This window comes from Peromyscus leucopus, chromosome 9 (assembly GCF_004664715.2).
Source record: "Peromyscus leucopus breed LL Stock chromosome 9, UCI_PerLeu_2.1, whole genome shotgun sequence".
Lineage (NCBI taxonomy): Eukaryota > Metazoa > Chordata > Mammalia > Rodentia > Cricetidae > Peromyscus > Peromyscus leucopus.
Window position 1 is genome coordinate 85,394,837 of NC_051070.1, and position 27,835 is coordinate 85,422,671.

The 27,835-nt window shown below is 40.8% G+C and overlaps 1 protein-coding gene across 5 annotated transcripts in view; it reads left to right on the forward strand.

Moving 5' to 3' along the window:
• The window catches only part of Flnb (filamin B), a 153,044-nt gene that overhangs the window by 46,557 nt on the left and 78,652 nt on the right, over positions 1-27,835 (forward strand). For all 5 annotated transcript variants that reach the window (XM_028853821.2, XM_028853819.2, XM_037208639.1 and 2 more), the window contains exons 2-4: positions 10,429-10,677; positions 12,234-12,331; positions 14,716-14,863. In XM_028853821.2, coding sequence (XP_028709654.1) covers positions 10,429-10,677; positions 12,234-12,331; positions 14,716-14,863 — 495 coding nt within the window. The remainder of the gene's footprint in view (positions 1-10,428; positions 10,678-12,233; positions 12,332-14,715; positions 14,864-27,835) is intronic.

Sequence of the window (27,835 nt, forward strand, 5' to 3'; positions counted from 1 at the left end):
ATTACCTCTCCTCAATACTGTACATCCAACTTCCTGTGTGGCTGGCTGGTGAATCTCCCAGCCTCAGATTCTTTCCCAGAGTTCCTTTCTCTGCCCATAAGTCCTGCCTATCCTCTCCTGCCTAGCTATTGGCCGTTCAGCTCTTTGTTAAACCTGTCAGAAGGTACCTTAGGCTGGTGAGGAAGAACAGACAAATCTTCACACAGTGTACAAAAAGATTATCCCAACACTGTCCCCTCTAACTCTGAGCCAAGACAGATCCTCCTTAAGTTGCTTTTGTCAGATACTCTGTGAAAGCAATGAGAAAAGTAAAGAAGGAAATTGTTTGTGAAAGCTTGATTAATAAATGGGCTTCTGAATGTACTCTGTTGGTTTTTTAAGACAGGGTTTCTCTGTATAACAGCCCTGGTTGTCCTGGAGCTCACTCTGTAGACCCAGTCTGGCTTTGAACTCACAGAGATCACCTGCCTCTGCCTCCTAAGTGCAACAGGGTCTGAATGAATGAATGTATTCTTGAATAAACCAAAACACAGTAGGTATAAAAATCAACTCAAGCCGGGCGGTGGTGGCACACGCCTTTAATTCCAGCACTCGGGAGGCAGAGACAGGAAGATCTCTGTGAGTTCGAGGCCAGCCTGGTCTACAAAGCGAATTCCAGGAAAGGCACAAAGCTACACAGAGAAACACTGTCTCAAAAACAAAAGAAAACAAACAAACAAAAAAAATCAACTCAAAAGTCCCTTGCAGTCTCTGAGCAGTTTGTGAGCAGAAAAGAGAATAGAGAATTGGAAATCCAGCTGACCCCAGTTTCTTACCCTAACATTATTTTATTGTGGTCTGTATTGAAATAGACACGCCTTACCCTCATTTTTTACTGCTGTAACAAAAAAGGCTTAGGTGAATGTGTGGTGGTAGGGATGAACAGATGGACAGATGAACAGCAACATCAGGAGCACCATTGGAAAAGAATGAAAATGTAGTTTTCTATTGTTTTCAATCTTTAGGGGGGCAAGGCACCTTATTCTGGGAGCCTGTTCTTATGTTTTCTTCCCTCAGTCATACCCAAGTTGGGTCAGGAAGAGACCCACCCATTCCTCAGGGATGGAGTGATGGTGTACTTTACTTTTGCCCACTGTCCATTGGCAACAGCTAGGCCATTGAAGTCCAGAGAGTGTGGAAGAACCATCTTTCTGGAAGTCACATGCCTAGGACAGAGAAGAGGAAGAAGGATTTTTAATGCCCTTTGCCACAGATACTTTCCAGCATTAGAGCCATGATTCTAAGGTTCTAAGTCTCTGCCTTGTCTAATGCTTTGTTGGTTTGAAGCCCAGGAAAGATGCCAGAGTACAGAGAGGAGTGAAGTTGCCTGACCCTCTTAATCCTACCTGGGGACCTCTTGGCCCAGTTCGTCTGCAGTGTGAATAGAAGAGCCATGCATAGTATATCAGAAATATGACCCTGGTGTTGGGTAACTGGCCAAGGTGGACCTTCTTTAACTAAGACTTGGTGTAGATAGGCTTCATCCTTCTAAAGGAACTAGAGCAATTGGTCAGTACTTCCTTTGAACTCCAGGTGTCTTCTTGTTTGAACACCTGAAGACTACATACAACTCAGGCATGGTTTGTAGGGCTTCAAAATAAGTCAGCCTCACAATGCCAATGAGCACCAGGTCCTGCCACCTCTGGCACCTCAGCCCAGGAGAACTGTACAGTCCAGGATTATTTGGGAGCAGCCCTATACAGGAAAGTGCTGCTGCAGGTTCACCAGCTAAGCCCACCAGAAATTCCTCTGCTTTGAGCTTCTGAACTTTGTCCTTTGGGGTTAAAGAAGGAGGGAGCCAAATTCCAACTCCAAAGCCAGCCTGATGTATAATTGAATTGGAACCACAACTTTTCTAGAGTTAAAGAGATATAGATGTTAGGCAGTAAGATATAATGCTGTGTAAATTGGTACCAATAGATTCTTTCTTTCTGCTGTATAGACGTCTGGATATCCAAGGCTTTATGATTTCTGGAAGGTGGGTAATTCTATTATCCTGTAAAGACAAAAACAGAACCCTGCCCCAACGCTTGTTTGTTAAATTTTTCTTACAACTTGTAGAATTGTCACATTGATGGATGAGATTTTACTTCTTCTCATCAAGGGATTTCTTCCTGTTCAAATCAAATTTTTATTAATTTTGTTGGTATCCACAGCTTTTCTTCTCCTTTAGAAACAAAAGCAAAACCCCTTCCCCAATGTAGGACGTATCCTGGTTTTCATTGTGAGGTCAGCCCATCTTTGAAATAAACCAGTTGGTTTAAGTTTTGTCTGTCATCCAATGTCTCTTCGCAGCTGTTGTTCCTTTTTCATCAGCATTGAGAAAATTCAAGGTTAATAAAGCATTGTGCAATCTTTTTCTAGGAGTCATTGTTACCCATTGCTATTTATTTAGATCAATTGGATGTTTCTGTGACTGCTTAGCTATGGGATTGTGTGGTATACCTGTAACATGCTTTATATTGTAATAAGCAAAAAACTGTCTCATTTTATTGGAGACATATGCTGGGGCATTGTCTGTCTTAATTTGTACAGGTATTCCCATGATGGCCATAACTTCTAATAGGTGTGTAATCACAGAATCAGCCTTTTCAGAACTCATAGGAGTTGCCCACTGAAATCCTGAATAGGTATCATATGGTATACATACTTTGTATACATACAGTGATATACAATGGTGTACATACTTTAATCTTCCAAATTCTGCTAAATGAAACGACATCCTTCTGTCAAATTTCATTTCTTTGTATACCTTTTGGATTGCTCCCTGCAGGTAATGGAGTTTGGTTATAGAAGGAACAAATAGGACTTTTAAAAAACAATATTCTAGGTTTGTTGCCAAGGGATGGAGAAATCCTTCTTCAAACCTTTGCTAAGATACATGGTGTTTCTTATGAAATTCTGATGCTTCTAGTGTGTTACCTATTAGTAACTGATCAATATCATCATTACCTTGGGCTAGAGGTCCTGGCAGACCTGTATGGGATCTGATACGTGATATATATATATCTTTATCTGTATCTATAGATATTTATATCTATATTTATATGTATCTATAGATACAGATAAAGATATAGATATATGATATTCCCTATTTCTGATGATTTCCTGCAATTGTATGAATAATGAAGTTAATTCTGTATTATCAGGAATAAATTCAGCAGTTTCAATATGTAAAACAACTCTCTCTCTGCATATTGAGAATCAGTGACTATATTGAGGGGTTCTTTGAAGTCAATCAGTACCATAAAAATGGCATACGGTTCTGCTTTTTGTACAGAGTTGTATGGATTTTGAACCACTTTACTTAAGTCTCCTGATTTGTATCCTGCTTTCCCTGATTTATTTGCTTCAGTATAGAATGTGAGGACTCCAGAGATTGGTTTTTGTCATACAATGTGAGGAAGGACCCATTCAGTCATCTTTATGAATTCTGTTCTCGTGCATTTGGAATAATGTTTGTTAATTTATCCCCCCCCCCAAAAAAAAATCACTGCAGGCTCCCTGCCAGTATTCATTATCTTTCCATAGTGAGGAAATTTCCTCATTAGTTAAAGGTACTACAATTTCTGCTGGGTCCATTCCTGTCAACTGGCGAAGTCTTAATTTTCCTTTTTGAATCAAATCAGAGATCTTTTTTATATAAGTCTTTAACTTCTTACTTGGTTTATGTGGTACAAATATCCGTTCCAATGTAATATCTTCCCTCTGCATCAAAATACCTGTTGGGGAATGTCTGGAGGGGTGTATGACCAGAATGCAGTTAAGTTCTGGATTCACACGATCCACATGTGCTTCTCATTGTCTTTTCTACTAGAGCCAATTCCTTCTCAGCTTCAGCTGATAATTCTCTTGGACTATTTAATTCTTTGTCCCCTTTTAGAGTATTAGCCAAATTTTGTAGTCCATCTTTAGGTATTCCCATGATACCCAGTAAGTTGGAAATACTTCCTAATAATTTTTGAAAACCATTAAGAGTCTGCAATCAATCTTCCCTTAGTTGTACCTTTTGGGGTATAATTTTATGTAGCTCTTATCTTATAGCCTAAGTAATGTTTTCAGGAGCAATTTTTAGTCCCCAGCAAGGCAATTTTTTTTTTTACTTTTTCAAACATGCATTCTAATGCACCTAACTTTGGATCAGTTAATAAGATATCATCCATATAATGATAAATTATGGATTATGGAAACTTCACATGAATTATCTCCAATGTGGGAGAACCTTCCATTGATATCTCTTGACTGGCTGGGAATTATTATAAGTAGCTATTGTGAAGGCAGATTTTTCTATAGCCCATTCTTGTAGATGTATGATAAAGAAACAGTCATTTAAGTCAATAACTATAATAGGCCATTCTTTGGGTAACAGAGAGGGCAAGGGCATCCCATTTGGTAGGGAGCCCATAGGCTGAATTACACCCAACTTTCTTTTTCCATCAATGGAGACCTAAGATGATTTTGTAACTTAGTCATATAGCAGCACACATGCATGGGCTGGTATCTCTGATATGCTAACATGGTTTCCTTTGGCTGTGTATCCAGGAATGAATGGTACAGCTTAATCATATAGTACGTTGACTTTTAGCTTTTAGTTTTTCTGGACAGGTTTTCACTGTGTAATAGCCTTGGCTGTCCTGGAACTAGCTCTGTAGACCAGGTTGTCCCTAAACTCACAGAGATCCACCAAAGTCATGGGCCACCACTGCCAGCCTGGCTTTTAGCCTTTTTAGGAAGCTTTGTATTATTGTCTATAGTAGCTGCTGCAGTGTACTTTCCAATCAACATTTTCTAAGGTGCTTTCCTCCCCTCCTTCACCTTGCCAGCATTTGTTATTGTTGTTATGTATGTGTGTTTGCCTCCATGTAAGTGTACCTTGTTCATGCAGTACCCTTGGAGATCAGAAGAGGGCATCAGATCCCAGGAACTAGAATTGGAAAAAGCCGTGTGGGTACTGATATCCAAGCCCCCGTCCTCTGCAAGAGCAGCAAGTGCCTTAACCCCCTTAACCACTGAGCCATCTCTCAGACTCTTGTTTTTTTGTTTTTGTTTTGTTTTGTTTTTAATGTTAGCCATTATGACAGGAGTGATGGACTTTGATTGCATTTTCCTAGTGGCTAAACATGTGGAGCATACTTTCATATATTAGCCATGTGGACTTCAGGATCTACTCCACACTGCCTCCTAGCAGGTAACAGTTGCTTAGTGGACAGAGAGCAGAGAATATGGAATTCTTTTCATGTTGCCCTGGTGACACCCTTCACTTCTTAATTCCTTGAGTCACTTGTAGTCTGTTTATGGCCCTGTAGTCAAACATTTTATGGCCAAAGGATGGCCTATTGTTCTCCTTCAGAAGAGTAAAAATGTGAAATGTTCTCCACCCATATCTGTTCTCTAGTCTTACTAACTCCCCCCTGCTACCTTGGTTAATCATTAGCAGCCAGGTAGGAATGTACCTCCAGAACTCCCATGATGTACCAGTGTAGTACTAGATGTAGGAGACATAGTTGTGTGGGTCTGGCGCTTGTTGATGAGAGTTGAGAGAGGTAAAAAACTACCACATCACTGACTTTTGGAGAACTGGTCCTTCAAGGAGGCATTTCAAAGTAGCTTCTGCAGAATGCTAAAAATATCTGGTACACACCTCATAATTGGCCCCATTCCATATACAAATACTTCTTAAAAAGGACCAGAGAACTGATTATAGAAGTGCTATAATGTATATTCCACCTTAGAATTTACAGGAGTTTAAATTGACTTTATAGCTATTTAAAAAAAAAAGAAAAAAGAGCCATTGCTGTCATTTAAAAGTAACTGGGTAATTGTAGGTAGTTTGAGAAAGTGTGTGTGGTTTGGGGGCTGTGTTGTCAATTGCCAAGGTAGTTATGTGGGAACTATGATTGGTCAGATTTGGGGAGGAGAAGCCCATGGCCAGGTTCCAGTCTAAGCAGAGCCTGGGAGGTTGGGCAGGCATACTGGGCGTCAGCTTGTTTCGTTCATGGAAGCTAAAGGCCTTCCAGCCTCTTACTGTGGAGATGCTTCAGTCCTGTCCATTCTGGTCTTTTCCTCCTCTTATTTGTCAGAATTAGCACTACACAGCACACCAGGTCCACAGCCATGGCCAGACACACACACTGGGATGCCCTGGAGCATTTCCTTTTCAAGGCCTAGGAAGTCTCCTGTTTCCTGTGGATGGGAACTGGGGAGGTCTTTTGGGCAAGTCTCCATCTTTTTATTGTTCTAAGAGCTGGGTTAAAATTTGAACCTTTACCTGTCAAAAATCACTTTTGGAATGAAGCCTGTCCTCCCTCTAGCTCCTCAGGCTAGCAGAAAGAAGGTATCACATGTCCCAGGAAGGCCATAAAGGGGGACTTTCTCTTAGGACACCCACCTTGAACTCATTGGAAACAGAAGTCCTGGACATTGTATGTTTCATAAGTTTGGCTCAGACTTTGACTTACCTAAAAATCTGCTTGAAAAATACTTTGCTTTCTCCTTTAAAGCACCATATGTAACCTGGATAAAAAATAGAGCCATCTGACTTCAAGTTATGAGATACACACACTCACGCAGTTGGGCATGCATGTGTTTTGAGACAGTGTCTTGCTGTATAGCCTAGGCTGGGCATGAACTCGTTGGCTTTGAACTGAGGATCCTCCTTCCTTGGCCTCCCTAGTGCTACAAATGTGTGCTACCATTCCCACCTCAAATTTGCCCTTTTTTCTTGTGCTAATGATTGAACACAGGAGGGCCTTGCCCATGTTAGGCAGGCATGCAAGTCTGCTTTTAAAAAGCATTTATTTTACACATAGTTCAGGGGAGTTTTAGTTTTACAGACTTATGCCTGTAGTGGAATGAGGCTTCTTAACCCTCACAGTGCAAGATATTGATATCTCCAATGTATTGTGTTGCTACCAGTACCTTACTAGACATACACATTATGTGCAGTTTGGTATGTATTTAATGTTCAGGTGCCTCAAGGTGAAGAAGGCTCTGTTTCTCACCACGGTCCTGCTGTGGGAGTGGAAGGCAGAGGGTCTGGTAGACAGCTCTGAAGAAAGGATCCTGACGCATATGCAATTGTGTGTGTAGCACCACTAGGCTCTGGGTGTGTGAGAGTGTATTCCACAGGAAGATAGGGTGAAGGTTCTTACAGACAGGGAAATTCATAATATGAAGCAGTCCTGTAACACGAAGTAAGTTGTCATCTTGGAACAGGCCTACTTTGAACCTGAGTATGGAGTATGTGGTTGGGTGAAAGTGACAAGACTCAGGCCAACCAACTGGTGTGTGTTTAGGTTCTATGTGCTTAAGGAGTTTGATTGGACAGCAGGGACCATCAGTTAGTTGAGAAGAATAGAGGTACCCAACTAGAAATATGGTGTTGAGGCTGTGTAGATAGAAGTTCACCATAATGGCTCTCAGAGATACCAGATGAGGGGAAAACTGCATGTCTGTGGGAAGGTTCAAATATTTGCCAAGAGATGACACACTGTAGAAACTGTACCAGAGGCTTGAAGGGGATCCCAAAATAGTTATAATGTTTTCACCTTGGGGTCTCAGTAGGATAAGGAGTCGTTCTTGATGTTTGTGGAAGGAGGAGTAAAGAGCAATTCTAAAGATAATGTGTGAATTTTGATAAGTGCAGGTGGAAGATGGTAGAACAGAGAGCCAGGCATGGTGGTACATGCCCATAATGCCAGCACCTGGGAGGCAGAGGAGGAGGACCACAGATTTGAGGCCAGCTTAGACTACAGTACAAGAGTCTGTCTCAAAAAACAAATAAAAATGAGGACAGAGCTGGTCAGGGTATTGACAGGCTCTCCAAATCAGGGGTAGGATGACTTAGGCTCATCAACAGAGACTTTTCTGGTTGAGTTAGTTTAACTATTTTCTGAATGAGTGACTTGTCTGAGCAGCGGAGATGAACATGATTGATAGCTCAACATTAATGAGATTAAAGGGGAAACTAGCATCTTGAACCTATAGATAAGAATGTAAATGGAAACAAGTATTTATAGGGAAATGATGACTAGGACATAATTGCTAGTAAAAAGAAACATTTAAAAATTTGTGCAGAAAAATATAAAACCAGGACAGCAAACAAGAGACAGTAATACAGACTACATACCATTGTTATTTCTGGGACATGGACACACACCTTTTATTGTCCATATTTCTGAAATTATTTTTAAAAATTTCAAACAGTAAAGGAAACATCAATTTAAGATTTTTTTTTTTTTTGACATACCAGTGTGAGTGGAGGAAACCTTGTAAGGTTCCTCCCACCTTTGAAATTATTTATATATATATTTTATTTTACAATACCATTCAGTTCTACATATCAGCCATGGGTTCCCCTATTCTCCCCCCTCCTACCCCCTTCCCTTACCCCCAGCCTACCCCCCATTCCCACCTCCTCCAGGACAAGTCCTCCCCCGAGGACTTCGATCAACCTGGTAGACTCAGTCCAGGCAGGTCCAGTCCCTTCCTCCCAGACTGAGCCAAGTGTCCCTGCATAAGCTCCAGGTTTCAAACAGCCAACTCATGCAATGAGCACAGGACTTGGTCCCACTGCCTAGTTGCCTCCCAAACTGATCAAGCCAATCAACTGTCTCACCTATTCAGAGGATCCAGCTGGGGGCCCCTCAGCCTTTGGTTCATAGTTCATGTGTTTCCATTCATTTGACTATTTTTTTTTCAATAATTGAGTAAAACTGAAATTTATTATAAGCCACAGTCATCCTAGGCACCTCCATGCTATATATATAGCCTCTATGGTTCTATGGGTTGTGGTCTGATTGTTAAGATTTATTTTTTATTGTTTTAAAATTATGTACCCGTGTGTATGCATGAGTGCAGACACCCTTGCAGCTAAGGCATCAGATCTTCTGAAGCTGAAGCTGCAGGCAGTTATGAGCCACACATGGGTGCTAGGAACCACAATCAGGCCAGTCACAAAGTAGTCTGTGCTCTTAACTGCCAAGCACTTCTCCAGCCTTGGAAACATCAACTTTAATTGAAAGAAAAACCATCAGAAACTTAGGTATAAAACAGTGGGGTAGATCAATTGGTGAGAAACAGCACCATAGTAATTATATTTACTGGAGGTTTGGAAGTTGTAAGTTACTTGTGAATTCAAGGTGGAAGACTCCTCAGGTCATTTTCTTCTTCTTCTATTATTATGTTTATTTTTGTATTTACTTAGAGAGAACATGCATATGTTAGTGCGTGCTCTTGTGCTTAGAGAACAAAGGTCAACCCCTTTCATCATTGAGATCAAGCTTGGCAGCAAACACCTTTACCCATTAAGCCCTCAGATCATTTCTTAGTGTCCACATGTATGCAGCCCTCTCTTTGAATGTCTTGTACATTTGAAGAGGGAATTGTACAAAAATCTTGCGTTTCTTGCACAGGATCAATTCTTTGTTTTAGCCAGCTTTCAGTGGAGAGGCAATTAGATCACCAACTTCCTGGACAAAGAGCTCTAGGGCATTCCATTTTGTTAATTTATCTCTCTTCATCAGTTTCTCTAGTAGTCAAAGTTTCTTCTACATCTCCCATCATATTTAAATGTCAGTCTTAAGTATGTAATCTGCCTCAAAACTTTGGATCACTTGTCATCTTTACATAAATTTATCTGTGCTGAGCCAGGGCCTCATCTATGGCATTGGTAGTTTGTTGCTGATCTAAGGAATCCACCATGTTTCAAACACTGACTTCTTTAAAATTTAAAAACCTTTTTCTTTGTATGGAAAATTATAAGCATGCAGAAAAGTAGAGACAATATAATGCATCCCAATGATCATGGGCAATAATTAACAAACACACAGGATCATTTTTGTAGTCATTCCATTCCCAGATGTTTTGAAGCAAATCCTAGCACTGCATTGTAGACAGAAGTTTTCCTATTTCCCCCCTGGTCCCACAGCTGCTCAGTCCCAAGTAAACACACAGAGGCTTATATTAATTACCAAACCTGGCCTGTGGCTCAGGTTTCTTGCTAACTAGCTTTTTCATCTTAAATTAACCTCTTTCTGTTAATCTGTATGTTGCCATGTGGTCATGGTGTTGCCTGTCTGCTGGCATCTTGTTGCTCCTTGGGCAGCAGGCTGGCATCGCCTATTCCTGCCTTTCCTGTATCTCTGCTTGGATTTCCCACCTGCCTCTAAGCTGCCTTACCATAGACCAAAGAGGCTTATTTATTAACCAGTGGAAACAGCATATATTCACAGCATACAGAAAAATATCCCACAGCACTGCATCCTTTCACATTGAAGTATCTCAGTACAGTTCCCTGTGAATGAGGGTTTCATTTACTTTTTACAAAGAGTTTGACCCACACTGTGTAACTTAGAATGACCAAGCTGATATCCTCTCTTGTTTTCCCAGACAGTAAAGCCATTGTAGATGGAAACCTGAAGCTCATCTTGGGCCTGGTATGGACTTTGATCCTTCACTACTCCATCTCCATGCCTGTATGGGAAGATGAAGGGGATGATGATGCCAAGAAGCAGACACCAAAGCAGAGGCTGCTGGGATGGATTCAGAACAAGATCCCATACTTGCCCATCACCAACTTTAATCAGAACTGGCAAGATGGCAAAGCCCTAGGAGCCCTGGTGGATAGCTGTGCTCCAGGTAAGTGCCCATAATTGCCTAAACCATCTCCCCAGTGTGGAGCATGTTGGCCCCAAACCTGGATTTCTGTGAGAAAGGTTGTGGTAGCTGGTGTGGGTCTCCTGGTTTTAGTCCATTGTAAGACACGATGAGCCACAAATGGTTCTGTGTGCCCTTCCAAAGGCAGATGTTCTAGGTCTAGCCATACACATTTGCTAGTGTATCTAGTCAGTTATTCAGATCAACAAAGAATGCCCAGTGCCTGAACTTGGAGCAGGCTTTGGGGTTTAATCCAGATTCCAGTCCTGTGTCTTCCCACATTGGTGCCTTGTTTCCTGTCAGCTTAAAGAAAACATGTGGCTCTCGTCAGTGGCTTGGCATGGGAATCTAAAGCACTCTGCTGAATGGAAAGTGACTGTTTTTATTAACTACTAGCTTGACTATATATGGCATTTTTTCTGCCCCTTTCTCTCTGTATTGCTGTAGATACCACTTGGTGTGGATCCAGTTAGAGCCTTTTCCATGCTGGATATGCTCTTTTCTGAGTGGTTGAGTGGACACCAAGATGTAATTATCCTCACTAGAGGCCTTAGATTGATGGGTAGGGTTTACTGGCTCACACTCAGTAGAAAAACTAGAACCAGTGGTTATATGCCACCCCAAAATTATTTTTATAAAAAAACCCTTACTTTAATAATTATATTTTCCATTTACTGAGTATTTTACATGAACTGGGCAATGAATCTCAGTGTGCTCAAAGCAAAACTCACTCATGTCAGGTACAAAAGACTGCATCAAAGCTTCATTCCTCCTTGAAAGTCTATAAACTGGAATATTCCAGGAATAATTCAAAGTATAGTGTTAGCCCATCAAGCTGGCTCAATGGATAAAAACCCTTGCCATCAATGACCTGTGTTCAATCCCTGGTACCCACATGGTGGAAGGAAAAAACCTACTTCTAGGCACCATGGTGTGTGCATGTGTCCATACATCACACATACATAACAAATAAATAAATATAGCTTTAAAGGTATAGTATTAGCTTATTTCCTAGTGCCCTCTTCCTTACTTCTACCTAAAGACACAATTTATGCTACCTCTTTTGAGTTTAAAAGAGAGTTTTACTTCAGTTCTATACTACTTGTACTTATTAGGGCCTTTTAAATGACTCTAGAATTGTGCTTTTGAGCAAGTAGAGTTTTGAATCACATAGAATGCTAGCTTAATCTTTGTTAAATATATCTAGGCATAGTATAAATAAATACTTTTCCTGTATAAAGGCATCAAGCCCAAGCAATTTTATAAACCTTCTTTGTTTTAGTATATCTTGAAGCAATAGATAACCCAACTTAAAGCCAGAACATAGTGTCCTAAAGCATGTCTTTGCTAATGTGGAATCATTTCCATGCTTCCATACTCTTAGCTCTCATACTTTTTGCCCCTCAGATGTACAGTTAGTTAAGCTCTTGGTGGAAATTGCTGAATAAAAAGACTAAGTGGTTTTGTTATCAGCACATGGCTTCTTTTAATCTCTTTGTCAACTAATGCTAAAAGCAACTTTCATGTGTTGTGAACAGGTCTGTGCCCAGACTGGGAATCCTGGGACCCACAAAAGCCAGTGGATAATGCCCGAGAAGCCATGCAGCAGGCCGACGACTGGCTGGGCGTCCCACAGGTATATACATGTATACCATGTCCCAGGAGACATCTCCCACCCACTGACTGGTTGCTGGTAGTCTAGATACTTTTCTGGGTCAGACCATAGTCTGACCTTCTTGGCATTCAGCCTTTAAAGAGCCTTGCCTCTGGCACTCTCCTACCATCTCAGTTAATTAGTAATGATATGTTCTTATGAATTTAGTAGCTTATAGATCATTCAGAAATCTTCATGTCACAAGCTGGCAATTCCTCTCCCCACCCCCCACCTTTTCTCTTAACTACTTTTCTCATTTCTTCCTCTCACCTCCTACCTGATGTCTTATTATGTAATTCAAGCTGGCTTTGAACTCCTGATCTCTTGTCTCAGCTTCTGGAGTGCTGGGATTTCAGGTGTGTATCACTGCAAATTTTCTATTATTTTGGTTCCAGATATTTTGAAGGTTATCTTTAAAACCATCCAGCAAGCATGGTCCTTAACTATTAGAATGAGTCATAAGGAGCTACCAGTATTTGACTGTTTTTAAACCTATATAAAAGAAACACAATTTTAATGAGGTATTTAGAACGTTTTTTCTTTTAGTATAAATCAAGATAACCCCCATTAGTGGAAATTGCAGCAGAATTTGTATTGCCCATAATCTATCAGAATAATCACAAGGGGACTCAAGCTTTTGATAAGTCAGAGATAACATCTAAATAGCTACATGTCTTATTTGAAGCCAGTGTTTTCCTTGTAAAATCCTCCCCACCCCCCTCAAAAGTACCAGTTCCAGGATCAAAGCCATGATGAAAGGGAAGTTGTAGAAAAACAGTCCTATGGGGCAGAAGATCCCTCATTGTAGACCATGCTAAAGTCTGAGTTGGTATTCAGAGTTGAGTTCAATATATTCCATAATAGGATTCCCTAGGAGGTAGGAAAACTAGTCTGTTTCTTTGGTTTGGTTTTGGAGCCATGTCTCTGCTACATGACGATTCTCAGATCTGTCACCCTCAGGAAGTACTGTATTGCATTTCTTATCTCCCTTTCAATCTGATACCACTTGTGGAACTCTGTAATGTTGGGTACTATAAAATTACTATTGGAGTTTTTGGAGACAGATACCAAATCAATGCATATTTTGCTTTTTAATGGACTGTTTTGTAGATAACTGTTCAAAACCTCAGTAGCTATTTTATTCTTAGCCACTGACCACAGTGCGTTTTTTCATCTCTTCATTGCATCTGGTTGATAGGGTTCATGAGGTAGAGCCTTCTGCTGCTCTGAGGAGGTGTGGCTCACCACTGTGCAACCTCACTGGGGACAGGGAAGACCTTGCAAGTTAAGGCTGGTCAGGTAGTGAACCAAGAATGCTGATAACTCTTGGAAGGTCCCCTGTCCAACCTGGATCTAATATTGGCCCCCCCACAACCAGTGTGTGTGTGTGAGTGTGTGTGTGTGTGTGTGTGTGTGTGTGTGTGTGTGTGTGTGTGAGAGAGAGAGAGAGAGAGAGAGAGAGAGAGAGAGAGAGAGAGAGAGAGAGAAAGAGAGAAAGAGGGGTAAATTTTTGAGAGAGGCATGGATTCCTAGAGCTGGAGCTACAGACTGTTGCAAGCTGCTGGGAACCAAAATTAGGTCCTCTCCAATAATTTTTTGTTTGTTTGTTTTAACTGAGCTGTTTCTCTAGTTTTCCTCCTCATTGTTAAAGGCTCCTAATATATTAAGACCACGTACCTAATATGTTGTCCCCTATTGCTCTGCTTGGGTTTTTTGTTGTTGTATTTTTGTTTTTCAAGACAGGATTTCTCTATGTAGTTCTAGCTGTCCTGGAACTCGCTCTTGAACTCATAGAGATCCACCTGCCTCTGCCTCCTGAGTGCTAGGATTAACACTACCACCCTGCTACTTGTTTGTGTTTTGAGCCAGAACCTCACTATAAATCTCAGGCTAATCTCAAACTTGGTATCTTCCTCTTCAGCCTCCTGAATGCTGCCTTTCTCACTGGTTTTCTTTATTCTTACTAGTACAGAGATGTGTACACAATAGATGAGAATAAGGTCTATTGATGTGCTTTAAAAACATTTCCATTACCTTATGCATATGTTTCCTTTCCCTCCTGTACCTTATCCCCTTTCTAGAATATTGGACCAGGGGAGTGGAAGGAAAGTCTTTTGAAGGAGATTTGGGGTAGAGGTGTGCCATGAATCTCTGTAAATTACATTCAGAATTTTAGGAGAATATCTCCCAGCTTACAAAGGAACCAGCAACACATGTATATTCAAACACTGATCTTGTTATGGTTTTAATGTGATTTCACTAGAATGAGAAATTGAGTTTCTTATTTGTAGCACTTGGTTTAAGGGAGATTTCAGTGGCTGCAAAGTGACATGTCAGAGGAATCACCCATCACATTGTCATTCTAGGTCATCACTCCTGAGGAGATTATTCACCCGGATGTGGATGAACACTCCGTGATGACCTACCTGTCTCAGTTCCCCAAAGCCAAGCTCAAGCCAGGCGCTCCTCTTAAACCCAAACTCAACCCAAAGAAAGCCCGGGCCTATGGGAGAGGTAAGTGCTGGTCTTGTTGGATCTGAGGCATGTTCTCTGGCATTAGCTCTGGGAGGAAAGCTCTCAGGATCAGGAGACTAAGGAGACGGTACAGTTAATAAGGGCTTCTTGTGCAAGCGTGAAGACCTGAGTTTGGATCCCCAGCCCCCACCTAAAAGCCAGGTATAGTGGCACACTCCAGTATTTCCAAGGCTAGGTAGGCAGAGACAAGAGGATTCCTGGGCCATTCTGGCCTTCCAATCTAGCCAAACATGGAGATCCAGTTTCTGTGAAAGACTGTCTGAAGATAAAAGGATGTAAGGCTTAACTGTAAAGATGCTCTGGGCCTTTGTTGAGAGAGAGAGTGAGTGTGTGTGTTTAGGCCTAAAGTTCTGTTTATTTCTAATCACCTTACTCAGTCTTGAGAATCTAAATCTTTCCTGTAGTAGAGTATACTGAATTTGTTGCTTTGTGTGTTTCATGCAGTAGCCTAGGGAAGGCTGATGCTCTCATTTAAGGACCAGAGCCTGGTCCACAGTGGCTGGGATGGGTTTTGCCCAGGTTATGGATGGGGGGTGGGGCAAGAGCCTCTGCCTTCTGGATGCTGATTCATTTCTCCTGTCAGGCAAAATCTGCTTGAGGTTTCCAGATGGGATGGGAGCTATTGTTAATCTCTGGTGGACACTTCCTTGCTGAGACATCCTGTTTGTGACTTTCACTGTAAGATGCCCAGCACCTTGTGGCTGGTCAGAGCTATTTCAAGCATCTGGTCAATTGTGGTCAGTAGCTGATTTGAAGCATATTAGTTTTTAAAGGAAGGTAATTAATAGCTGGGTGTAGTGGTATCTATTGCCTTATAAATCTCAGTGCTTTGGAAGGCTAAGCTGGAGAATATTGAATTTAAGGCTAACCAGAATAATAGCATGACAAACAAGCCAGGTGTGGTGATGAGCACCTTTAATCCCAGCACTCAGGAGGCAGAGGCAGGATGATCTCTGAGTTGGAGGCCAGCCTGGTCTACAAAGTGAGTTCCAGGATAGCCAGGGCTACATACAGAGAAACGGTCTCAAAAAACCACGAAAACAAACAAACAAACATAATAAAACAACAACTACATGACTGTTAGTTTGATTTCTAGTAAAATTAGTGTAGTTGTCTCCCTTTTTAATAAAGATGACAAGAAGTGCATTTTGTTAATTTTTGTAACTAAAGTTAAGTGACACTTAGGCTTATATGCACATTTTGGTGCATACCCACTTGTGGATTAATAAGGGCTGGACAACTTTGGAGACCCTTTTCCCATTGCCCATCAGCATCTCCAGATTGTTTTCTCTGAACCATAACCCAAGGTGATAGGTGCTATGAAGAATCTTATAGATAAAAGATAATGTTTCCTTAATGCAAAAAAAACTACAGGTGACTCTCATGTCAACATACTGCCCACAAGGGCATTGACTTTAATCAAGGCATAAAATGCTTGTTTGTAATAACCTTATCACTAGCTGTCTAGTTTCCTCATTGTTAGTGTGAGATTGTTTCCTTTTATGGTGCCGTCTTCCAGAAAATGACTGCTCACTATTTCAGGAATGTGGCTAGTCATTGCCCATTTCCTTCTCTCTAAGTGTTGGGAATGCTGGGAAGAAACAAGCTGTTTTCATCTCATTTGTTTGTGTGTAGGTTTATTTTTACATTTTCTTTTCATCATGATAAATTCATTATTCGAAATATTTAGATGTAACCAACCATCTTATTAAATAAGAAACACAGAACCAATGTAAAAGGGAAAGCCAAGAGGTCAGAGCTCAGAGCTAAAAATCTCACCCTTCCTCCTGCGGTGGTCCTAGCTCTCCAAAAGAGAGCTACTTCCTGTGTGTATGTCTTTTCATAGTCTTTTTGTTCTGCCTTCTCATTGGTTGTAAACCCAAATACATGACTGCCTCGTCTGTATGTACAGCCCTCTAGGTCTTAAAGGTATATGTCTCCAATGCTAGCTGTATCCCTGAACACACAGAGATCTATGGGATTAAAGGTGTGTGCCACCACCGCCACGCTCTGTCTATGGCTCTAATAGCTCTGACACACACACACACACACACACACACACACACACACACACCGGCAACTTTATTTATTAACATACAATTAAAATCACATTTCAGTACAATTAGAATACCACCACAGAAATATAATGTCCTGGGACATTAAGCACACCCACAAGTCATAGGACTATCACCATCACTGTTCATCTGCACAGCATTTTCACCTTTCCAAAGTAAAACACCATGCTCATTAAACAAGCTCTCTCTCCATTCTCTTCTTCCCCTTCCTCCTGGCACCCTCCATTTTTTTTTTTCTGTTTTTGAATCTGTGTAGGTATCTCATAGAAATGGAATGATGCAGTATGTGACTTTTATGTCCAGCTTGCCTCATTTAACATATTTTCAGGATTGTTTTTACATTAGAGCATATATCACAATTTCCTTCCTTTTTATGGGTGGTGATATTCCATGGTGTGCTGTATTTGGTTTATTTACTCATTTACTTGTAGGCATTTGTGTTGTTCTTTTAGCCATTGTCAATAATGCTGCTGAGAACATGGAGGTACCTAGGCATTAAATGGCTGGGCCATATTGTGATTCCATGCTTAATTTTTCTGTTTTTAGAATAGGAAGGCAACATGGTCATTTTGGGTGATGGGGTCAAAGCACAACGGGGCTGTAAGACACATCTTTCTTCCTTGGTGAGATGGAAGTCATGCCAATTACACTGCATTACTATGTTTCTGCTACTCAGACTAGGAATAGAGAAGACTCCATATACTAAGAGGGTTCAGGGGTTTGTTTTGCTTTGTGGATGTTGAATAGATTCGCTTTCAGGCCAGTTAGCAATTGCAGATTTATCTGTTGAGCTCTGGGTTGCCTAGTATGAGTGGTGAGAGAAGACTTGTGATCTTGGTGTAAGACTCCCTTGCAAGGTTAGTGTTATGGATGGACACATCTGTCTTCTGTATGAAGCACTTGTATAACCCTCTATCTGAATAATTAGAGGGACTAATTCCACATGGTAAGCATGGCTCTACTGGAATTTTATAAAGTATGGGATGTGGTTCAACTTCCCAACCAGCCCTGGTTAGCTAGGGAACATTACACTAACTTAACTGAGTCATTGACAAGATGCAAAATAAGTTATTTCTCAGACTGCCAGAGTCAGATGGAGTAAGTGCTTATATGTTGTATGTATGTGTGCTTAAATCTTGTTGTTAGTGATCTGATCATTATATAAGCAAAGGAAAAACAAAATAAAATCTGGAAGTCCATTTTCCAATTTCTAATCCCTTTGTTTCCTTCCAAGTCAGAGGCATTTATTTTAAATGGGATGGGGGCACAGAGGTGCCGTAACTGAGGTATCTTTATGAAAGCTAAGACAAATATTCTATCATTGAGCCATATCCTTGCCACCCCAAGGCAGAACACTCCCTCAACATAGTATGTGCTCCGTGTTCAGCCAAACACCATAGGAAAAAACTTTGCCCTCTTCATTTATCAGCGAAAGTAAACATGGAGCCAGAATTTTTACTATAGTTTTAAGGTAGTGATGATGTCAACAGCTGTGTTATAAGCTGTTCCTCTTCTGCTGCTTGAGGAGGAGCTAAAACTCACATCCTAACCCATTAGAAATGGGGATCCCCCACCCTGGGCAGCCGTGGCAGGAGGCAGAGCCAGACAGATCTCTGTGAGTTCAAGACCAGCCTGGGCTACAGAGCGAGATCCAGCACAGGCACCAAAACTACATGGAGAAAACCTCAAATACAGTGAAGTTGAATGCGGATCTTGGACTTCCTCCCCAGCTGGAGTGGTATCATTAAAAAAAAACAAGCCAACAGAAAGTTGACCTAAGTAAGACCCAGAGTCCTATTAAACCCAATTGTCCACATTTTGTAGCTAGAGTTTTCCTGCCTGGCACACAGTCAGGGCAAATCTCTGTCACCTGCTAGTCCCACAGCTGCTCAGACCCAACCAAGTAAACACAGAGACTTATATTGCTTACAAACTGTATGGCCATGGCAGGCTTCTTGCTAACTGTTCTTATAGCTTAAATTAATCCATTTCCATAAATCTATACCTTGCCACGTTGCTCGTGGTTTACTGGCATCTTCACATGCTGCTGGTCATGGCGGTGGCTGGCAGTGACTCCTTCTGCCTTCCTGTTCTTTCTTTTCTCCTCTCTGTTAGTCCCGCCTGTACTTCCTGCCTAGCCACTGGCCAATCAGTGTTTTATTTATTGACCAATCAGAGCAACACATTTGCCATACAGAACATCCCACAGCAACATTTCACCATTAAAAATCACTTGTCACACCATGAGCCAAAATCTCAAATCAAATGAAAATGATAGTTGATACCAATAGTGGGATGATAGAGATGTAAAAATTATCTGCCAGCAACTTTAAAGTGTCCATGCTAGTTAATACTTTCCACTGGATGGGATCTGGAAACACCTACCAGACCAGCTTTTGAGCAAGTCTATGTAGGATTTTCTAGATTAGGTAATTGAGGTGTGAAAACCTATCCTAAACTATTCCATGGTCTCAGATTGCTGGTAGACTGAATAACAAGAAAGTGAGATGAACACCTGTACCCACTCTGTTAAGTGTGGATATAATATGACCTACTGACTACACAGCCTCCAGCTCCTCCCGCCATACATTCATTTCCTTCCATGATGAACTTTTGAACTGTAAGCCAATTAATGCTTTCTTGTTGTCAGGTGTTTGGCAGAGTAATAAGAAAAATAACTAATACAGTGGCCATTTTTAAAAAGGCTTCAACAACAGTTACAAATACTCTTGAAATAAACGGAAACAAAAAAACAGCAGTCTCAGCAAAGAAATAGAATGCCCAGACAGAAGCCCAAACACCCAGAAGACATAGAGCCAACTGAAGATCTTAGAACTGGGGTGGGGAATGGGACACACAAAGAAACAAAGAATAATAACTGAAATGAGTTTTTGGATGTACTCAGTAGCAGAGAAGAAAGACAGAAGAACCAGTGAACTGAAAATGGAACAGGAGAAGTGATCCAGTAGTCTAAATGAAAGACAGGAAAAGGAAAAAATGAACAGAGTCCCTGGGACCAGTGGGAACTAAAACAAAAGTGTGAATGATCACATGAAAGGAGACATGAGAGGGGATAAAAAGAAGGCAGACTAAAAACTACTTAAAGAAATATATGGCTATAAAGACTATAAATGAACAAGATGAAAACACCCACCAGAAGGAGTATACAATAGAAGCACTCTTGGTGAAAAAGGCAATCAGGATACACTTCAGAAAACTAAAGACCATGAAAGGTGTTTTGCTTTGTGACAGGGACTTAGGTAAATCCAGGACTGCCTTTTGCCATCATCTCCAACTGCTTCGATTCCTTGTCTGCCACTACACCTGCTAAGACCATGGAAATTTATGCATGGTATGAGACATTGAAAGCTTGCTCAAAGGAAATACCAGAATGTCAGGTTTTTCATCAAAACCATGGAGGTCAGAAGGAAGTGGGTTTTTGTTTTTTTTTGTTGTTGTTGTTGTTGTTGTTGTTGTTGTTGTTGTTTTAAAAAAAGTTGTTAACTACAATCCTTTTTATCCAGGGGAAATCCCTATGCTTTCAGACAAAGGAAAAGCAAAAGAATTTGTCACCAGAATTCTATCTTGAAAGGATGGCCTTTTAAAAGAAACGTGCAAAAAAAAGAAATCTTCAAATAACAGGAAAAAGAAATATGTAAGCAAAATTCTGTCTTAACTACAGTGGACTACCACAATTCGACCAAATAACCTGGATGAGTCTATAATAAACATTCAGGAAATTTAATTTGTTAGATTGTAAGGCTCCTGCAAACCCCTAGATGCTGTGGATGATTTCACTAGAGAATTCTACCAAACATTTAGAGAAGAATTAGAACAGATTTTATGGTCTTAAAAATAAATAGGGGATGAGAGCACTTGCTGTTCTATTTTGCTTCCTGCTGCTGTGGTAAAATACTTACCCAGAAGCAACTTGAAGGAAGAAAGGATTTATTTCAGCTTATATTTTATAGTCTGTTTTGAGGGAAGCCTGAAAATCAAACTGGAACCTGGAGGCAGAAGCTGAAGCAGACCATGGAGGGGTATTGCTTACTGGCTTGCTCTTCATGGCTTGTTCAACCTGCTTTCGTATTGAACCCCGGGTCACCTGCCCAGGGTTGACACCACCCACAGTAGGTTGGGTCATCCCACATCAATCATTAATCAACATATCCCACAGATGTGCCCAGAAAGAGGCCAGTACGAAGGAAGCAATTCTTTAGTTGAGGTTCTCTCTTCCCAAGTGACTCTAGCTTGTGTCAAATTCACAAAAACTAACAAGCAGAGTTGACCCACTTTATTAAACTAATAATAAAACCAAAGCCATTACCAAAACAAAACAAAAACACAGAGACCAATGGAATATAGATGTAAAAACCCATCACAAAATAGTACCATATAAATTTGGGTAATTATATAAAATGAATCACACATTGTGACTATGTGGAATTTCTTTTAGCAGTATAAAGCTGGTCTGCTATTAGAAAACTTGTCAACACAATCAACCATATTATAACAACAGGTTTGTGAATAAAAAATGCATGGTCATACTCATAAAAAAAAAGCAGCTGACAAAATTCAACAGTCATCCATGATAAGACTCAGCAAAGGGGAAGGACAGACAAACTTCCTCAAGGAAGTTCCTCAAGTACAGTAACTGCCACAGAAACTCTTGGCTGATATCTAGTTAGTGGTGAAAGGCTGGGTGTTTTAAGATCTGGAACACCAGAGAGAGTGGCTGCTCTTACCATTTCTTTGCAACATAATATGGGGAGGGAGAGGGGGGTTTGAATGGTAATGTTAGGTAGGAAGTGGATGTTAAAGATGGACAACAGCCCAGTCAGAAACAAAATGCCCTGTTTTAGACAATGTGTTGTCTATACCAAGCATCTCAAAAAATTAAAGAGAAAAACCAAATGTGGTGACATGCACTTTTAATCCTAGGCAAAGGCATGCAATTTTCTGAGGTTTCAAGACTAGACCCTATCAAAAAAGGGGGGGGGGGGCAAAGCAGAATTAAATTTGAATTAAACTTTCCTTAACTAAGTTAAATTCAGCAAGATGACAAGGCACAAAGTTACATGCCACAGTTTGTTCTGTTGTTACATGGTAGAATATACATGTGGGTCCTGGAATTTAAAACGGCACACCATTAACAGTCACATAGAAAGAAAAGAAAATAGGTGTGAGTATAATAAAGCACATAGGATTTATTATCTAGAAATCATAATGAAAAGATCTGAGTAAGTGGAAAGACCGAAACATTGGTTGTTCCTAGATTATGGTATTGACACAAGACACAATTTCTATTGAGATTTCAGCAATGAATTCAGCAGCAGCAGAGACTTTCCTAGCATGTGCGAGGTCAATTCCTAGCACCATAAAACAAAACACACACACAAAGACAACAAGATTCTTCTAAGTGTATATAAGTGAGAACTGTTGAGACCAAGGTTGGATAAAGCACAGAGACAAATAGCCAACAAATGGAAACACATGAACTATGAACCAATAGCTGAGGAGCCTCCAACTGGATCAGGCCCTCTGAATGAGTGAGACAGTTGATTGGCTTGATCTGTTTTGTTTGGGAGGCATCTAGGCAGTGGGACCAGGTCCTGTGCTCAGTGCATAAGCTGGCTGTTTGGAACCTGGGGCTTTATGCAGGGACACTTGGCTCAGCCTGGGAGGAGGGGACTGGACCTGCCTGGACTGAGTCTACCAGGTTGATCTCAGTCCTTGGGGGAGGCTTTGCCCTGGAGGAGGTGGGAATGGGGGATGGGCTGGGGGGAAGGGGAGGCGGGAGGGGGGAGAACAAGGGAATCTGTTTAAGTCCAGCCTGGTTTACATATAAGTGAGTTCCAGGGCTAACTAGACCCTGTCTCAAAAAAAAAAAAAAAAAAAAAAGAAAAGAAAGAAAGAAAGAAAGAAAACATCACAACTAAGGGGCTAGAGATGACTCATGGTTAAGACATTGATTGCTCTCCCAGAGGATCAGGGTTCAACTCCCAGTGCCCACGTGGTGGCTCACACAGTCTGTAGTGTACCAGAGGTTCCAATGCCCTCTTCTGGTCTCTATGGGTACGAGACACACATGTGGTACACAGAAATACATGCAGACCAACACTCATAAACAGAAAACAATAATTTAAAAAAATAGAATCACATTTAACACAAAAATTAGCTCAAACTGAATCACTTAAATATACAACAAATAACTAAAACACTTGAGGGGAAAAAACAGCAAAGAAATTGGGATCTAGGATTAGGGAACAAACTCTTAGATTTGACACCAAAAGCACAAAAGGAAAAAAAAATAACTTCATCAAAATTAAAAAACTTTCAAGTCTTAAATCTATGTCTCAAAATCTGTGTATGGTTTGGGAGATAAAATATCAGAGTGGCCAAAGTAAAAACTGCTAATTTCTCACTCCAGTAAGGATACAGAGAATCCTTGCCTGGACCCTCACATTGCTGTTGTAAGTGTAAACTGGTCCAGGGAGTCTATGTAATTTTAATGTAAGTGCTGCCATAGTGAGCAAGGAGCCTATGTTCTCAATTGAAAACAACAAGAAGAAAACCTACCACCAAACATACAAAGCCTGGACCCATTGGCACATGTCTATCTCAGTCACAAATAGCTCTTTTGCTTCTACTCCCCATACTTAGTTTCTGCCCAGCAAATTGACTGGATTTTCCTACTGACTGCTTTCCCAGTTCTGTGAATAGCAGCTGAACAGCTCAAATCAGCGCCTGGCATTGGCAGAGGAGCTGCAGGTTGAAGCCTCAGTCTCTAATCAGCTTTAGACACTGGTTACAAGGTAGTGGGTCCTGGAGTTGTTTACAATTTTTCTGTCTTACTTGGCTCCAAATCAGAGGTTCTGGTGACCTGCTTAGCCTAGCCAGTCACACAGAGCTCAGGGAATACCCATGTGCCCTGATACATTCGAGAATGAAAAGAGGTCTATATCAGGAGGTTCACAGGATCCTGAGAGTTGGGATGGGTTTCCTCCAACCCAGATGCTTCTGGATTCTCAAGCCCAGCTTTGTTCTGGTAACAAATCCTAACTGAGATTCCCACCAAAAACTATCAACCCTGGAAATTCCAGGGAGCTTAGGAGCCCTGTGTCAAGAACTGGCTATTCCCATTCTGAGATCACTTGGACATTATAGGGAGTTGTTGGACTCTGTGTGAGGAGCCAGGTTTGGAGGAAGATACAGGTCCAGATTGATATAAAACTTCATATTTGCTTTACACTTACATTCTCACAAAACTTACCTTTAAATGTTTATAACAGCTTTGAAAATAACAGACAACAGGAGATAACCCAGACAACCCTCAGTGGGAGAATGAGTAAATAGTTGCATAGCATAGAACATTACTCATCGGTGAAAAGCAGCAGCAGCAGCAGCCTGAATGAATAGACAGGATTCTCAGTGAGAAGGACCAATGCTGTAAGGTTGCATAATATATGATTCTGTTTATGTAACATTTTTGAAATGGTAGAATTACAGAGATGGAGAGCAGATTAGTGGTTGTCGAGGATAAGAAGAGGGTGGAGTGAAAGGGAATTGGGTGGGACTCCTAAAAGGGTAGCATGAAGGATCCTTGTGGTTATGGCATGCTTTGTATCTTGACCTTATCATTTTCAGTACTCTGGTTGTGAAATCATCATATCATCACTTTGTACCACTGTTACCACTGAGGGAACTGGGTAAAAATGTGTATGCTTTGTAAGTGTAATTGTTGATTTCTTTTATTTATTTTATCATGTGCTTCTGTGGGTGTGTGCACATGAGTTCAGGTGCCCACAGAGACCAGAAGAGGACATTAGATCCTTTGGAGCTACACGTGGTTGTGAACCATCTGATATGGGTGCTGGGAAACTGAAATCAGATCCTCTAGAAGAGCAGAAAGTTCTCCATGGAGCCATCTCTCTAGCAAATTGTTTCATTTTTATTAACATTGATTATGTGTATTAGTAGGTTTAGAGTAATATTATATGTATGTATGTATTGTGCATTGATCAAACCCAACCCAGCTCTTTCTATCCAGCCAACTGCTCCTTCCTAATATCAATAAGTACTTTCTAACTTCCACATTTGAAAAAGAACATATAGTACTTATATTTTTATTTTGCTTTACATAATGTTCTCCACATATATTCTTTTTACCCCAAATGGTGGGGGGTTCATTTTTCTTTATAACTGAACATTACTCCATTGTATCTATACACCACATTTTATGTTTCTGTCACAGATGGGCACCTAGGCAGAATCCACATATCTTATCTATTATGAATAATGTCAGAATTAACATGGGAAAGCAGCTGTTTCTAAGGCATACTGATGAAAGACTTGTTTATTTTTATTATTTATTTATTTATTTATTTATTTATTTACTCATTTGTTTCCCAGACAGTTTCCCCTCCTTCCCCTCAATCCTAGCCACTCCTACCCCACCTGCCTTTTACTCCCTCGCCTTCATCCACTCCTCCATTTCTTTTCAGAAAAGAGGCAACCTCATGGATATCAACAAAATATAGCATATCAAGTTGTATTAAGACTAAGCACCTTGCCTTGTATTAAGGCTTGACAGGGCAACCCCATATGAGGATTAGGGACCCAAAAGTTAACAAAAGAGTGAGAGACAGCTCTTGCTCCCACTGTTAAGAGTCCCACAAGAAGACCAAGCTACACAACTGTAACATATATACAGAGAGTCAGTTCCATGCAGGCTCCCTGGTTGTCTGTTCAGTCTCTTTGAGCTCCTATGAGCCCAGGTTAGTTGACTCAGTGTTTTTTATGATGTCCTTAACCTCCTCTGGCTCCTTCCTCCTTCTTTTCAGCAGGATTCCCCAAGATGGGCCTAATGTTTGACTGTGGGTCTCTACATCTGTTTTCACCAGTTGATGGATGAAGTCTCTCTGATGACTGTTGGACTAGGCACCAATCTATGCATGTAGCAGAATATCTAGGCACCATTACATTGTAGTTGAAGTTTTTTTGGTCCTGTCTGGCTTCTGTGGCCCTGCGGCCACTTGGACCCAAGTAAACACACAGAGGCTTATATTAATTAAAACTGTTTGGCTATTAGCTCAGGCTAACTATTGACTGGCTCTTACATTTAAATTAACCCATAATTTTTATTTATGTTTAGCCATGTGGCTTGGTACCTTTGTTTAGTTTTGTTTTTACATTTTGATTTTTTTTTGCGTGTGTCTGGCTGGCGACTCTTGATTCAGCATTCCTGTTCCCAGAATTTTCCTTTCTGTTCATTCTGCCTATACTCTACTTTCTGTCTGGCTACTGGCCAGTCACTGTTTTATTTATCAACCAAATCCAAGCAACACACATTCACAGCATATAGAATGACATTCCCATCATTACATTGGCATTTTTTTCCCTCCAGTTGTGTTTGGTTCTATTTTTGGTCTCTGGGCCATCCAGCCTCTGGATCCTGGTGCCCCAGGCAGTGTCAGGGTAGGGGTGGGAGAGCTCACTCTCATGGCATACATCTCAGGCCAGACCAGACATGGGTTGGCCACTCCCACACTTTGTGCATCACACTTACCCAGCACAACCTGTAGACCTGGCAGACTGTAGATCAAAGGTTATGTGGCTAGGTTGGTGTCCCAATCCCTCTACTGGTAGTCATTCCTGGTCACAGGAGGTGGCCAGTTCAAGCTACATGATACCTTTTGCTAAGAATCTTAGCTGGGGTCATCCTTGTAGATTCCTGGGAGTTTCTCTTACACCACGTTTCTTTCCAGTGGGCTCTTTCAGTACTCCCCTACACACACACACACACACACACACACACACACACACACACACACACACACACACCTGGTCCCTCATGTTCCCATCCCCACCACCCCCAGTCCACCTATAAAATTTCTTCTATTCCTCCTATCCAGGGAGATCTGAGTGTCCCCTTTGAGCCCTCCTGATTATCTAGCCTCTCTGGGTCTGTGGATTAGTAGCATGATTATCCTTTACTTGACAGCTAATATCCATTTATAAGTAACATACCATGTTTGTCTTCCTAGATCGGGGTTACCTCACTCAGAATGATTTTTTTTTCTAGTTCATTCTATCTGCCTTTGAATTTCATAATGTTGTTGTTTTTAACAGCTGAGTAATACTCGATTGTGTAAATCTACTACATTTTCTTTATCTATTCTTCAGTAGAGGTCATTTACAGGTTCTGGCTATTATTAATAAAGCTGCTATGAACATAGTTGAGCAAGTGTCCTTGTGGCATGATTGAGCATCCTTTGGGTATATGTCCAAAAGTGGTATAGCTGGGTCTTGAGATAGATAGATTCCCATTTTTCTGAGAAGTAGCCATATTGATTTCCAAAGTGGCTGTACAAGTTTGCATTCCCACCAGCAGTGGAGGAGTATGCCCTTTGCTTTGCATCCTCTCCATCATGAGCTGTCACTTGTGTTTTTGATCTTAGCCATTCTGATAAGTGTAATATGGGAATCTGAGTCATTTTGATTTGCATTCCCCTAATGGCTAAGGATGCTGAATATTTAAGTGTTTTGAGAATTTTCTGTTTAGATCTGTACCCCATTTTTTTAACTGGATTATTTGTTTAGGTTTTTTTTTTATGTCTAGTTTCTTGAGTTCTTTATATATTTTGGAAATCAGCCCTCTATCAAATGTGGGGATGGTGAAAATCTTTTCCCATTCTGTAGGCTGTCGTTTTGTCCTATTGATATGTCCTTTGCCTTACAGAAGCTTTTCAATTTTATGAGACCATATTTATTAATTGTCAATATTGTCTGCGCCATTGGTGTTCTATTCAGGAAGTTGTCTTCCTGTGCCAATTAATTTAAGGCTATTCCCAACTTTCTCTTATATCAGGTTCAG